General features: G+C 41.0%; 1 protein-coding gene across 4 annotated transcripts; it reads right to left on the bottom strand.

Annotated features, from left to right (window-relative positions):
* Positions 1-276: 276 nt before the first annotated feature.
* Tpbg (trophoblast glycoprotein) lies at positions 277-4,047 on the bottom strand. 4 transcript variants are annotated; one of them, XM_063233130.1, is made up of 2 exons: positions 3,603-4,047; positions 277-2,596 (listed from the first exon to the last, which is right to left on the bottom strand). In XM_063233130.1, the coding sequence occupies exon 2, from the start codon at positions 2,260-2,262 to the stop codon at positions 982-984; it is 1,281 nt and encodes a 426-aa protein (XP_063089200.1). In that variant the 5' UTR covers positions 2,263-2,596; positions 3,603-4,047; the 3' UTR covers positions 277-981. The 4 variants fall into 4 exon arrangements, with proteins under 4 accessions (XP_063089200.1, XP_005006005.1, XP_023422928.1 ...); XM_005005948.3 differs by lacking the exon at positions 3,603-4,047 and adding an exon at positions 3,038-3,227; XM_023567160.2 differs by lacking the exon at positions 3,603-4,047 and adding an exon at positions 2,881-2,896.
* Positions 4,048-14,602: the final 10,555 nt, after the last annotated feature.

Here is a 14,602-nt window from a genome sequence, read left to right as displayed (position 1 = left end):
AAGTCTTTTACCAACTTTATAAGGCTCTTGCAAATTGTTCCATGAATAGCATTTAACTCTGGGACCAGAAGTCTAGTCACATAAATATTCAAACTCTCTATTTAAATCCTAAAAGAATCCACCATTTCAAAATTATTTCCAAAGGGTATTTATATAAGACATTGCTCCAGTAAAATTCTCAGCTATGCTAATAATGTAATTAGCACCTGAATAAAGACCATTCATTAACATTACCCTTAACTCATTTGTCAAATACAAAACTTGAACACACTATAATTCTTTTAGGAATCTTTATTGATTTTTTTTTAACAATTCAGTTTGTTGGTTCTCCATGCAGTTTATAAAAAAATTCAATAGTTCCATATAAACTGCAATCAAAAAAGTAATTTGTCAATGAAGTAATCTGAAGTTGCAAGTTATTTTTTGTAATATGCAGAACAGTAAAATGCAAGCATGCTCTTGGATGCAGGTGCTCCTGTGTACTATGGAGTTATTTTTAGAGCTTGCTAAGGTCTGCAGGCAGTTTATGGGATGCAATTATTTTCTTCACAATTTTAGGTACATGAGAATAAAACTGATATTTATGAATAGAGTACTTTTCTAAAAAAAGTTGAGGCAGCTTTTGTTGAATGCTATCTGTGCAGGTACACGTGCTACACCTTGAAATGTACTAAGAGAGACAAGACAGCAAGGAGTCCAGGTTCATGCTGAAACTTGAAAGTCCCTCCACACGTGTTGAGGAGCTCCAAGAAAAGAGGGCAAAATACTGCACAGTTGTTCATTGTCTTATATTAACAAAGCACACCAAGAAACTTTACACAACATGGAAGCAAATCCCCTTCACTGCTTTTAAAGTCTGTGGTGTCTACAGTGGAGGGTGGAAGTGGAGCAAACCTAGTATGGATAAAGCTTAAGTCTACACCTCATGCTGAGTTGTCCTTTTTTTAAATTCTTTATTTTTTTTCCTATCTCTAACGTTTCTCAGACATCTGAATTGGAACTGAGGTTTGTTAACCTGGGGTCCGCATTGATTTCATATCTGTAATGATACCCCTCCATGTGATCCCTGCAGGCATCTCTGATGTTGTGCATCCACTTTTTTATCCCCTTACGGTTCAAATACAAAACGAGGAGGAAAATTGCGCCTATGAGGGCTAAAACAATACCCAGGAAGACGTAAGAAGTCTGCAGAGAAGGAGGGAGGACAGGATCACAGTCCAGGCTGGAGATGTTCAGTTCCACGAGGATTTGATTCCTCATTTTTTCCGGGAATGCACAGGTGAGCCTGGTTTTGCCCTCCACTATCTCAGTCTCCTTGAGCCACGTCACCATGTCTACCATGTGACAATCACAGACCCAGGGGTTGTTGTCCAGAAACACCTTGACATGCCCCAGGCCTTGCAGCTCCGCCAACGTGCCATTATGAAGGACTTTGAGCGCATTGTCTTCCAGGTGGAGGCTTTCTAGGTGTGTAAGGTTTCGGAAGGACAGGTAGGTCAGGCTCACCAGAGAATTGTTACGCAGGTCCAGGTGCCTGAGGCCAGACAGTTGGGACAGTGTGTCCCTGGGCAAGTAAAGAAAGTGATTGCTGGCCAGCTCCAGGTGACGGAGGCCACGTAGTGTGTGGCCCGCCCGCAGGGCCGATGCCACCATGACCTCCACACTTTGGTTCTTCTCGTTCTGGTCCTGGTCCTGGTCCTGAGCGGGGCGCTCCACGTGGTTCAGGATCAGTTCCATCAAAGGGCTGGGGGTTGAGGCGCTGCCGTTGATGCCCGAGAAAGCAAAGGGGCTAAGGTGCAAGAGCGGGTTGTGGCTGAGGTCGAGCTGCCGCAGGCTGGGCAGGTCCTCGAAGGCACCAGCGTGCACCTCTGCCAGGCGGCTGCCGCTTAAGTTGAGTGCAGCCAGCTCGGTCAGGGGCGGGCGGCGGGAAAAGGCACCGGCGGGAAGCTCGGCCAGCAGGTTGCCGGTGAGGAAGAGGGTGCGCACGTAGGAAGGCAGGTCCGCGGGCACCTCGGTCAGGTTACGGTTCACGCACTTGACGGTGCGCGCCGCCTCGGAGCACTCGCAAGTCGCGGGGCACTGGCTGGACAGAGGAGGCTGAGCGGACGCGGCCGAGGCCAGGAACGACGCGGAGGCGTTGGAGGAAGTCGCCGAGGAGGTGGGAAAGGACGAAGAGACCCAGCCCAGGAGGACCAGCGCCAGGCGCGCCAGCCGCAGCCGCCCGCCCCCGGTGGCGGGGCCCCGAGAGCACCCCCCAGGCATCGCGGCTCACGGCGCCCGGAGCCGGGCTGGGACGGCGCCCACTCCGAAGGCTCCGGGGGCTGGGCACGGAGGGCGCGGGCCGGCCGGAAGCTCCTGGAGAAAACTTTCCTCTCGTGGGCGCGGAGGAGGGACCCTGTGGCCGGAACTCGGCTTAGCTAAGCCGCTGGCCAGCGGGCGCCCCCTCCCGGGCTGACTCCCCCGCCCTTCCCTCCAGAAAGTACGCACGGCGGTCCGGACGCCGGGCTTCGCGCTCCTCCTCCCGCGCCCTTCCTGCCGCCGCCCGGGTGGCACCTCGTCGTCTCTTCTGTCGGCGTCTCTCGGTCCGCTGTGCGACCTGGGACGAGACAGAGAAGCGTGGGGTGAGGCGGTGGCCGCGGTTCCCCGCGAGCAGGTACCGACTGGGCGAACCAGGTCGTCCCCAGCGTGTCCCCGAGGCGGTCTGCCGTGCGCCCGCACGGGCCTCGCCGTCCCCAGCCCTCCGCGCTGCGTTACCCGGAGAGGGAGGCGTGTGCCAGGACTCGGAGCGTCAAATCCTCGCTCTTCCCGGCCCGCGCTATATATACGCCTCCCGCTCCCGCCCGCCTCCTTCCGCGTTCACACGCGTCTCCCGCCTCTAACTTCGCTTAATCCCCGGCGTCTTTCCCAGCAAACTTCTCGCGCTCCTGGTTCCTCTCCCCCGCCTCCGCGGACCACCTGGCCGGCCGGGGCCTCTCCCTCTGCTCCAGGTCGGACGGAGAGGAGTTTCAGGTTACGGGAGTCTGGATTTCTTTCGTACCTTCTTCAGGAGTAGGAAATGGAGGGCCGCACCGCTGCCGCCCCCAGCAGGCGCCCCGCCAGGCCCTCTCGGATCTCAGATTGGTTCAGGTCATCTCCGAAGGGGCCGAGGGAGTCAGCGGACAAAGCGACTGGGACCTCGGGCGGGTGGCAATCGGGACCGCAGCTGCTCTCCCGCCCGAGGGTGGGAGGGTCCCCGGCCCTCTCACCTCCTCGCCCGCCGCGCCCAAAGCCAACTCCAAGCGCCCCAGAGTCGCGGTCCCTTCCCGGCTCCACGCAGTGGGGGCCGACACCCCTCGCACCCCAGCTGTTGGCCCGACCTCCACAGCTGGGAAAAACCAACCGGGGGCGGGGGAGGACCGGGCCTGCCAGAGGATTGTGTCCTCTCCGCGGCCTTCGGCAGCCCTAGGTGGGGGAGTTAAGAAGGGAGAGGAGGGGGATGCGGGCTGCGCGCCTCCTCCTGGTGGAGGCGATCGAGAAACACGCTGGAAAAGGTGAGGGAATCCCTTTCTCTTCCCCCTGGCCAGCATCCTTTGGTGGTTCCTTATTTTGCATACTGTATTTACCTTGGCCTGGAACAAAACTGCTGGCGACTCTCGTGTAATTCACCCTGCTTCAGGCACCTTTGGCAGTGGCGACATAGATTTCGGCGTGACGGAGCAGCACAAAGCGGCCGCAGAAAGAAGCGAGCTGAAAATGTACAGCGGCAGCAGCGAGCGCCCAGCGGACTGTAAGGTCGCTTCAAAAAGTCTCCCACCGAGGTGGCACCTTAGGCTGTCAACTTCGGATTCTGCCGGCGCTAATGCGCTGCCGCCTGCCCCGCCCCCGCACGTCTCGGGCAACTGTGCAACTTGTGAGCAGAGAGCAACTTTAGGAGAGGGGGTGGGGACAGTGGAGAAGGGACTCATTCTTGATTCATTAGATTTTCTCGTCCCAAAATTAAAAGCAGAGAGAAGAGCAGCCAAAGCATCTTAGAAACAAAAGGCAAATACCAAGGACGTGAGTCACCCAGAAAGCGAATCCGCCCCCCTTCACCAGATGTGGCGCCGGTGTCAGCCTCGTCACTTGGCCCACGGGTGAGATGGGGCTGAGAGGGGAGAATTATCAAGGAGAGCACAAGTTTGTCCCAAAGTCAGGCATCCCAGAGGTTGCCCAACTGAGGGCAGGGAGGCGGAGTTAGGGAAAGGGACACAGAGGTTTATAGGAAAGATGTGTCATTGTATGAGAAGGATTTGGTCTGGAAAGACATATCCTGGCTCTCACAAAATTCTGACCCACTCAAATAATTTTCTCTAACGTGTGAGGAGGTTCAGGCTTCTTCATTTTGAAAAGAGAAAGTAACAACTAGGGGAAACACGGTTGAAAAATAAAAATTAGACCTGGTATAAAAAATGATGAGAAATGCCGAAGTTTCCTGAAGTATTTGGCATTGAAGGTCCCAACTCTGGATCTGTAACTAATTCGTTTGGTAGAAAGAGAGGATCTGCAGAATCAACCGCAAAACTGGCCTGGACAAAAGCTGCAGGGGCTGGAGTTTACAGTGATTCATGCAAAAAACAAAAAAAAAACCAACAGTTCATTAATTTGCAGTTGTAGCACATTTGCCTAAATCCCTTTTTCTTATTTTAAAAAATGTTTTGCAACATAAATTCAAAACACTGAAAAAAAGAATTTCAGTAACTAGTAATTTTTTTTATCCCAGTTGCAATGATTATATGAATGTATACTTGTAAAATTCAGACGTTATACACCAAAGATTCGGTTCTATTTTATGAAAATTCTAAAATATTATTTATGGTAAAAAACTTTAGTAATGTTCTAACATGCTATTAAATCTGATTCTATCTGAGGAACAACTGCTCTGGCAGGAGGACGAGATGTACTTTAGTATTTAGAAAAATAGTACACATTCTCATCTGACCCTCTAAACGATTCAGAGGCAAGATAGATATCATCCATTTTACTGTATTGTGGGTTTCATTGTTACTCTACTTTACAAATGAAAATACCAGGGCTTTGAGCTTATAATAGCTAATATTGACTGTCTTCTACTCACTAGATTTTATGCTGAGTACTGTATAGAAATTAGCTGATTTACTCCACACTCCACTCCGTACTCTAGTTCACTCCAGTTTTATAGGTGAAAAAGTTGGTGCAAAAAGAAATTATGTAACTTCTTCAAATGAATGAAGAATGACAGAGATGGGAACCAGACCCAGATCTGCCTGCGTCTCATGTATATTTTCCCTGTCCTACCTCGGAAAGTGTAAGAAGCTTGTGCAAAATCCTATTCTTTAGGTAGAACATAAGTCTTACTCCTAGTTCTCTTTAGACTTCTTAAAGAGATACAGACAGAAGGAGAGAGAGGGAGGGAGAGAGGGGGGAGGGAGAGAGAGAGAGAGAGAGAGAGAAAGCGAGAGCAATACACTTCACAGTAGCCAGCAACATGTTACGGTGATTGAATGGGGATCAAAAAAGAGCCTTTCTGGTTCCAACACTTTCTGTGTGTCTTCTGTATACTTCCATTTCTTAATTTCTAATATGGGACTACGTGTAAAGCTTTAAATCATTGCCATGGGAATTAACATAGTATATGTAACACATTCGCCAAAATCCCCTGCTATTACTGTTCTTGCCTTTCTCTCAATAATGTCATTTATAATGACCCATTTTATTTGCACCCATGTTAGGGATAAGAGTTCAAGGACTGATAATTATAACACCTTAGAGTTGCCAGATCTCACAAATAAAAATACAGATACCAGTTAAATTTAAATTGCAGATAAACAAGGAATAATTTTCGTGTAAGTATGTTCCATATCATATTTGAGATATCGTTTCACTAATAAAATGGGTGTTTACAGTTGGCATTCAAATGTAATTGGGTATTTGGCACTTGATCTGGCAACAAGGTAGCTCATAATCTGGATAGAGTAACTAATACAGAAACATAAGCTCTCAATGCTGACTTAAGGGCAGTTTGGTGTATCTTTCTACCCCACCTGTCTTATGTATATTTTGTTTCTGTTTCTGTTATTTTTATATGAATGGGATAATTATTATTCATTATCTTTTTAAAACAACCACATATATTTCTGTGTCCACACATATAGGTATACTTCTTCTCTAAAATAAAATATTCCATATTGTGGATTGCTATATTTTTTAACAGCCTTATTGAAAAATACTTAGATCAAAAGCTACTTTTTAAGACAGTTCCTTCAAGTGAGAAAAGCTTGCTAGGATCATTTCTATTTTGATTGTCTTAAGCATTTAATTACCCTAAATTATCATACTTTCTTTACTTCTGACAGCTTGAAAATTTTTTGTAATGCTTTTTGCATGTTCCAAAGCAGGACAGGATTTCAGAGCTCATTTTTCCCCCAAAGAAATAAAGGGAAGATCCAAATATCCTGACAAAACCAACTGTTTTGAACAGGTTACTTTATAGCTTCCAGGAAAATGTCTCTACACTATCATTTATTTAAAAGGTTGTTTCTAAAGAAACCATTTTTCTTCTAATGTTCCAAAATGAAATCAGTAGTAAATTATTAAAATATTGCTACTAAATACTGGGAAAGCAATAATAATAGAAGATGACTGATCATAGCTACCTTCCTGATAGCTAGCCAAGAGAGGTCATGATGTCTAGCGTGGGCATACACTAAGATTCTTTAAATACTAGCATATTTTGATCCTTGTCTTAAATTAGTAAAAGAATTAATAAAGATGAACATTCAAATCTAAAAGAATACCTGAAACAGAGCCTAGCATTGGTAAACATTAAAGCATATGTTATAAAACCATGAATCAACACTCCAAACCAGAATAACCAACTTGAGAGTCTAATGAAAAAAATTCCATATGGAAAAATGATTTTTAGACATTTTTAGTTACTAAAAATAAAACTTCATGAATTGATTTTGAATCACTAGAAAAATGGCCTTCTGAAATATGCAGTAGATATATATTAAACTATAAGGAATACATGAACTATACGGAATGTGTCAAAGAGCACTTATATGTCTCATCAGTACACAGACAGTTGAAGCTAGTAAACCATATAATAATAAAAAGTCTCAAAATTCAGTAAACATGAAATAAATATTAGTGAGAGAACAAACTAAAAGACTATTAAGCTGAAAAGAAGACAGTAAGTGAAAATATGTGACTTCTAGTATGAGGAAATATTGAAAGGCAATTGAAAACAATTATATAGTAGTTTGCAGAGCCCTCCAAGCAACTAACATTCTTACTCAACCTTAATTCAATAAATGTTTTATGAAGACCACACCCTATGTATCCTATGTCTGTTACCTATTTGGCATATTGGATATGATGGATAAAAATCCCTCAGATTAACTCAGTTTAGTATATAAGGATGCGAAAGCTCAGGATACAAAAGGGATGAATGTCAAAAGAAGGTAATGCCTTAGTTGCATTCTTTAGTAAGAATTCTCCAGTCTAAAAAAACCAAAAAATGTTGGTGAAAAAAAAAAAAAAAAAACCAGCATTCTTTTCTCTGTTCTGGAGACCATATGAAAAAGAATACAGCATCCCCAGGAGAGAGTAGTAGGAATCAGGTCTGAAACATGACAGAATCAGATTACTGACCTCCAGTCTAAAAACTGGGAACCAATGAAGAGTTCAGTGGAGGAAATGATCGTATGTGCATTGACTTATAGGCAGGAAAGACTGCAAAGAGGGAGAAAAATTGGGAGGTCCCCATGAGAGATGGTGAGAGGCAAGACAGGAACAGATTTGGACCAATGTCTGGCAACAGGGTCTCACTGCCCCCAGTGGACATTGTGGGTACTTCTGGAAGACTTTTCAAGTAGTCAACAGTAATTGAAGAGAATGTTTCTGGCAAGGATTCTAGACATCCTGTAATTAGAGGAGTAATGCCATACAATGAAGAATTTTTCTGTACACTAGCTGACTTTCATGCATCCATCTAGGCATTCTTGTGAATGAGACTGAAGTTTCAGCCTAGGACCTTGATTTTACCCTTCAACTCTAAATACTCATAATACAGTTTTATTATTTTTCAGAAATACAACTATCTTACTCATTATGGAAAAAAATTGTTTGGAACTTTACTAAAAGCTTCCAATTGCATGCAACATGTTCTATTTAAGTTACCAACACAATCCACCTCTATCACTTTGTGTATCACTTTGTATTTTGCACACTTGGGTCACAATATATAGACTTTAACTTTGCTCATTTTCTTCATATAGTCAACAGAATAATTAGAGGAAGATTTCTTTGCTCTAGGTATCAGATTCTTTTATTGAGCTATGGCACTTGTGTATCTACATTTTATAGGTTTATTAGAACTTTTAAGATCTTAACCCATGAACTCTCCTCTTTCTTGAGTTTATTTCAAACTACTTTATTTCAAAATCTCCAGTACCTTTTAAAGCTGTTTGCAATATTCATTTGAATATTGGCTAAATGTCTTAAATTCGAGATTATTCATAAGTGGTGGAAGTATATTGCCACTTCCTTGGGTCCATTAGCATAATCATGACCAAATATTTCTATATTTTTAAAATTTTATTTAAGGAGAAAAAGGAAAAAACAGAAAAAGGGTACAAGTTATACAGAATTTCAAAAAATAAGCACTAGAAAATCGCTAGTTAATAGATTACATATTGTCATGTGACATAGTTGTTCAAGTTACAAAATTAAAGCCTATAAAGTGGACATTCAAACAGTGAGACTGCAAACAGTTCTGTTCAATGATCCAACAAAAACTCAGTAATATGGTTATCTATCTTATATGCTTAAATTTACATGTAGTTATATCCTTTAGAGCACTTTCTTTTCCTCTCTTTTTTACAATGACAATTACACATTTTGGGTTTTATTACTCCCACAGTTCTTATTACTTTTTTTTAAGAGAATAAAACCAAATGTGACATAGCAAAGAGTCAGTCAAATCAAAAGGATGGACATAGTACATAATGTAAAAACAGAATACAAGGTGATCAACAATGATTACCATAATGCCTCTTGCTATTTTAAAAAGAATTGCCTATATCATCAGTTATAATAATATTAAACAAAACTGTAAAGAACAAAACCAATAAAACCAAAACATTGGAGACATTACAGGACTTCAAAAGAAGATAATAGTCAAACCAGAATGGGCATCATAGTGAATCTTATTGTCTTCATAGCTGTTGCCTATACTCTCAAACTTGGTACTATCAAGCAAAACAGAAGAGAGTAAAATCAGTCAAAACAAGAGGTGAGAGCAATACAGGGTTTCAAATCAAGCTAATAGGAAATCAAGTTGGGTTACTATAATATATCCTGCTATTTTTATTTATTTTTTCCCTTAATTAAAAAGATAAATAATAAAAAAGGAGATTGAGATTGACATAACAAAACAGCACAGGTCAGAACATAACCATTTAAGCAAAATAGTGTTTCACCACGAGATACCCCAACATAAAAGTAGTTATCATAGTGTCTTTTTCCTTGAAATCTTTGAGTATAACTTCATATACTGTAGCATCAAACATATCAAGACAATGTAAAACCATTCAAGAAAATGACAATATTACAGGGTATTTAGAACCAACTAACAGAAAATGAACAATGGTTTCTGTATTATCTCCTTGTCTATAAAAGTTTTTGTTTATATTATCACATATAATAAAATCCAATAAGATACAACATGTTAAGACCAATGGAGATAGAAGAACAAAAGCTTGATGGGACTTTAAAACAAGATGAAATGAAATCAGCACTAACTATTATGATGTCTTGTTTTCTCCAAAATAGCTGTTCATACAATCCAACCTTCTCTGCCTCATTTCTGTTCAGCTCTTTTTCTGTCATTAGTTGTCAGTTTGTCTTCTTCATTTCGCTTTCTGCTCCATTCATTGTGGTCTCTCTGCCACTGTTTCTGGAATCTTGGTATTTTTCTCTTTTAGAATGTCCTTCAGTATTCTCTGTAGAGTTGAGTTGCAAATTCCCCTAGTTCCTCTTTATCCTGGAAGCACCTTGTTTTTCCATCAATTTATAGGGACAGTTGTGCAGGATATATCAATCTTGCCTGGAGGTTATTGTTTTTCAAAGCTTGAATATTGTGCCCCATGCTCTTCGTGATTTGATGGTTTGTGCCAGGAAGTCTGCTGTAATTCTGATGGGTGTTCCCTTGTAGTGATCTGTTTCTTGTCTCTGACAGCTTTTAATATTGTTATTATATTGGATTTCTGGAATTTTATTATATGCCTTGCCGTAGTTCTGTTTGGGTTGTAGGTGGCTGTGGTCCTGTATGCCTCATAGATCTGAGTACCTTTACCTTTTCCCATATTAGTGAAGTTCTCCTTGATTATTTCTGTGAATAGCCTTTGCAGTTCATTTGTTTTTAATCCCTGCTTCTTCCTTTACATTCTTAATTCTTAAGTTATAGATCCTATCATCTTCTAGCCTTTGTATTGTTACTGCTTGTTTCCTTGTTATTTTTAAGAAGTTTTTCATTTCATGCTCCCACATTACAAATCTGTCCTCCAGTTCAGATAATCTATCCTTAGTTTCTTTCAAGCTGTTATGCCAGCTTTCAATAGAGTTTTTAATTTCCTGGTAATGTCTTTGAACCTGCTTCATGTATTCTATGTTTTCTCTATTTTCTCCATCAAACAATTCTCCCCTTTTTTTTCTGTTCTTTCACTCCATCATCTGTTTTTTCTTGGGAGGTGCTTAGCATTTCTTTAACTATTCTACTTATATCTTGCTTTACTTGGCTAAATACTTCACTTTTGAACTCATCTATGAGGTCCCAGAGATATCCCGGAGATATTGGTGCCATGCCTGATATTGCATGTTTTCTGTCCTCATTCTCCTTTGCATTTACCTTTCCTGGATAAGTGTTCTCAGGATTGGGGACTGAGGACCCTTTCTTGTTGCTCTCTTCCCATACTTTTTGTTCCTTCCATACTAGTGTATATAGGAGGCCCCATTTCTTTCTTTGTCAGTTACAGTTTGTTTGAATTGCGCTGGCTAGGTGTTCCTGTCCACTGTAGTGTACGAGGGAGACACAGGCCTGGGAAGCCTAGGCTGGGCCTACCCCTCCAGTCAACTTGCTGAAGGCTTCACTAAATTAGGGTGCACTACTAGGCACAGGGACCTGGTTTGGGCTAGCCTACTGGGTCTTAGTCCGCGGTGTCAGCCAGGTCAAGTGCTCCCCACCAATCCCACTTGAGAGGGGAATATGTGACTGAAGTCACTGCAATGTCCTGTTCCAGCTAGTCTGCCAGGTCCCAGAATGTCCCTGTTGGAGCCCCCTAGTCTATGGAAGGTGCCCCATTCCTCTCACTCATCGCAGGTCAATGCAGGGCTCCCCGCCAGCTCTGCTCTCAGTTCGATTCACTGATTCCCACTCTCAGAGCTTTTGCGTCTCTATACCTGCTGTGCTGATTCAGATGCAGCAGCTGTGGCAGGAAATTCAAGCTGTGGTTTCCAGAGACAAGGGTTCCAGCTTTGGCACTGAGACTTTAGCTGTCCCAGTCATAGCACCGGGATTGCATTTCCAGTTGGTTTCTCTCAGCTTAGTTTGTTCCTGGGTTGGCAGAGTATATCTCCCCCTGCTTAGGACTCCCCACACCACACCGTTCCTGGAATCTAAGCTGGCTATCTCAGAGAGCCTCCATAGCTGCTGTTATCTATTGCCATGTTCTCCCTATTTCTATGTTTTATCATACATCATTTAGTACTTACTCTCCTGTTACTTCTCCTTTAATATTCTAAGTAATGTAGTAATTTTAGAATTTTGTTGAGGTCACATTTTACATAAATACTATAAAGCAAATTTTATAAAATATTTGTTTTAAAAAGAAAGGAGTCTTTAAAAATTTGAAAACAACCTATATACATCTTTAAAAGTTAGAAACTACAAATTTCAGTGATTTATTTGCTTTGGAGATTACAATACAGACTTTTATAGTTCTAAAAAATTACAGTGTTACAGATAATTTCTATATTTTAAATGTAGAATAGAAATTTGAATAATTCTAGATTGATGAGTGTCTTGGTTTCTTTTCTTTTGTTGCTAAGACAAAATACCTGACACCCAAAATTAAGGAAGGAAAATTTTATGTAGCTCACAGTTTGTGGAGGTTTCATTCCATATGACTTCAGGGCAGGGTGGCATGGCACAGGGCAACAGTTCAGGGTGACAGAAAAAAGCAAAACAGCAGGAGCAAAAGTTGGGAAGCAAGCCTCTTTTCCTCCCCTGTGTTTTAATAAGGCTATCCCAACCCAGAGTGGATGTAGCACTCACAATCTCTGTCCCCCTCTTGCACATGCTAAAAATATCTACAAAGTGAGGATCTTGGTCCCCTTCTGGGTCCCTTAGTTAAACGTCTAAACTTTTCAAGTTGATACAATATATCAACCATTAAATGAGCTAGGTATAATTCAGAAGAACCTGAAAAATATCTAGAGGGAGGACACAACAGTGAACCTATCTGTTCAAAGAAGAACCTATCGTTTGAAATTATTGTCTCTTGAAAAGAGACAATATATTCCAGCAATATGACCTCAATTCCTCACATTCTTGATGTAAATTAACGCAACTTTGAAGACGATATTGAAGAATTTTCACTTCTCTAATTCCTGCCCAGGGTGGTTTCTAAATCAAAAATGAAATTAAAACCAAAAAAAACCCCCAACCAGTTGCAATGTAGCTACTATTGAAATTTAGCTAATTTCAATTAAATTTAATACAGTTTAATAAATGTTTCTTAATGTGTTTTATTTTGGTAGTACTCTACTCATTTTGCCTTCTAAACAAAAACACTTGCAAATCCAACTGTTTCTTTTTAGAAAATTCCAATCCTGGCACACTGATAGGCAATCTATTATATATTCATGATGGAAGTTCAGCATTTAGACTTAGGCCAAAATTTAGGTACATGATCCCACCTTCTTTAATCCATTTTATAAGTCTTTCCCATCAGGCCAAAGCATTGTACCTAGGTCTATAAGATGGCTGCTAGCACTGCTTGAAATATTCATATCCAGTAGTTAGTGTTTATCAGATTTCATTTAGAGTTCCTCATACAAAAGCCAATGAAGAGAGGATCAAAACATTTTGGAATAAATCTTGACCCTATTATCTTGATATGACAATAAAAGGAGGCTAAAGGTTTTTAACCAAGGATGCAGCAGGTGTCAAATCACATAGTGGAACAAGGAAGTAATGCTAGAATAAAGTTCAGTACAGAACACCTGTCAAAGGATGTCTACACTGAACTTAAATAAAAACCTGTTGGTAGAATGTATGTCACCGAGAAGTACTTTAACTCAAGAAGTATTCATGTGGTGACATTCACAAAGTGGTTGTATTCAAAATAACTTAAAACCAGTAGAAAACAGTCACTGACCAATCAGTACAATAATCAGAGCTCTTCCTATAAACAATAGTGTTGTGATGATGAATAGAAGACTGGCACATCCATAGAATACTAAAGGCACATAAAGGTTTCTGATCATGTCTACAACCAGTCTCTATATTATGGACAGTTACACTAATATTGCTCCATAACTTCCAGTCTTCAGGGTAAGAAATTGGAAGCATTTTTAAAACAAGAAGAAAGGTAGGAACATGACTCAAGGGTGGAAATGCTTGTCAAGTGTACTTGAGACGCTGGATTCGATCCCTAGCACTGCAAAACAAAATAAAAAACACAATCAAAACTCCACAGTAGTTGTGGATAAACTGAATGTATTAATTAAGTAAATATCTTCAAGAGTGTACGATGAGGGCTTCAAGACATTGTTCTGAGAACTGAGGATACAGTGGTAAATAAGACAGACAAGGGCCAAGTTTTCACGGAATTTATTTCTATTAGTTTATGGAATAAATTGATCCAAGCATGAAAATCTAGGTTTATTTTTTAAATTGAATTAAAGTAGTTTGTTATTTGACATAGCAAACACATAATAAAGAATAGTCCAAAAAACCAGAACACCTATTAATCAATTTTACAAATTCTAAATTTGTTTTAATTTTCGTTGTCATTTTCACATAATAAAATATAATTTGATAAATTTTGACTTACGTAAATGCTTTTGAAACCATAACAACAAAAGAAAATATTCGTCACTCTCAAAATTTCCTTGCGCTTGTTTATAATCCATCTACTCACACATCACCCTTACCCTATCCTGTCCTTATGCAAGCATTAATTTGATTTCTGTCACTACAAATGAGTTTGTATTTTCTAGAATTTCCCATAAATATACTGTGCTTATACTATGTGCATTTTAATCTGGCTTTTTCATTCAGCATGTTCAATTTGAGATTAAAGCACATTGTTTTAAGCGTTAATGATTCATCCCATTTATTTACTTATTCTTTTGCTGAGTAGTATGTCATAGTATTGATATAGGAGATTTTGTTTGTCATTTGCCTATTGATGGACATTGGACTATTTCCAGTTAAGGCTATCACGTATAAGGCTGTTATTGAGAGTGTAGCTTAAGCATCTGTCATTTGGCTGAGGATTGGATGATTGGACTTATTTGGCAAACTACTAATACGTACTTA

The sequence above is a fragment of the Cavia porcellus genome, unplaced genomic scaffold, assembly GCF_034190915.1.
Source record: "Cavia porcellus strain 051 isolate PalLab524CR breed Dunkin Hartley unplaced genomic scaffold, mCavPor4.1 scaffold_22, whole genome shotgun sequence".
NCBI lineage: Eukaryota > Metazoa > Chordata > Mammalia > Rodentia > Caviidae > Cavia > Cavia porcellus.
Note: the sequence above shows the minus strand (reverse complement) of the source record. Positions and strands in the feature narration are given on the sequence as shown.

What these genes read in the sequence shown, in the direction of transcription:
- Tpbg (XM_063233130.1), bottom strand. Translation starts at nt 2,262, where the DNA reads ATGCCTGGGGGGTGCTCTCGGGGCCCCGCCACCGGGGGCGGGCGGCTG.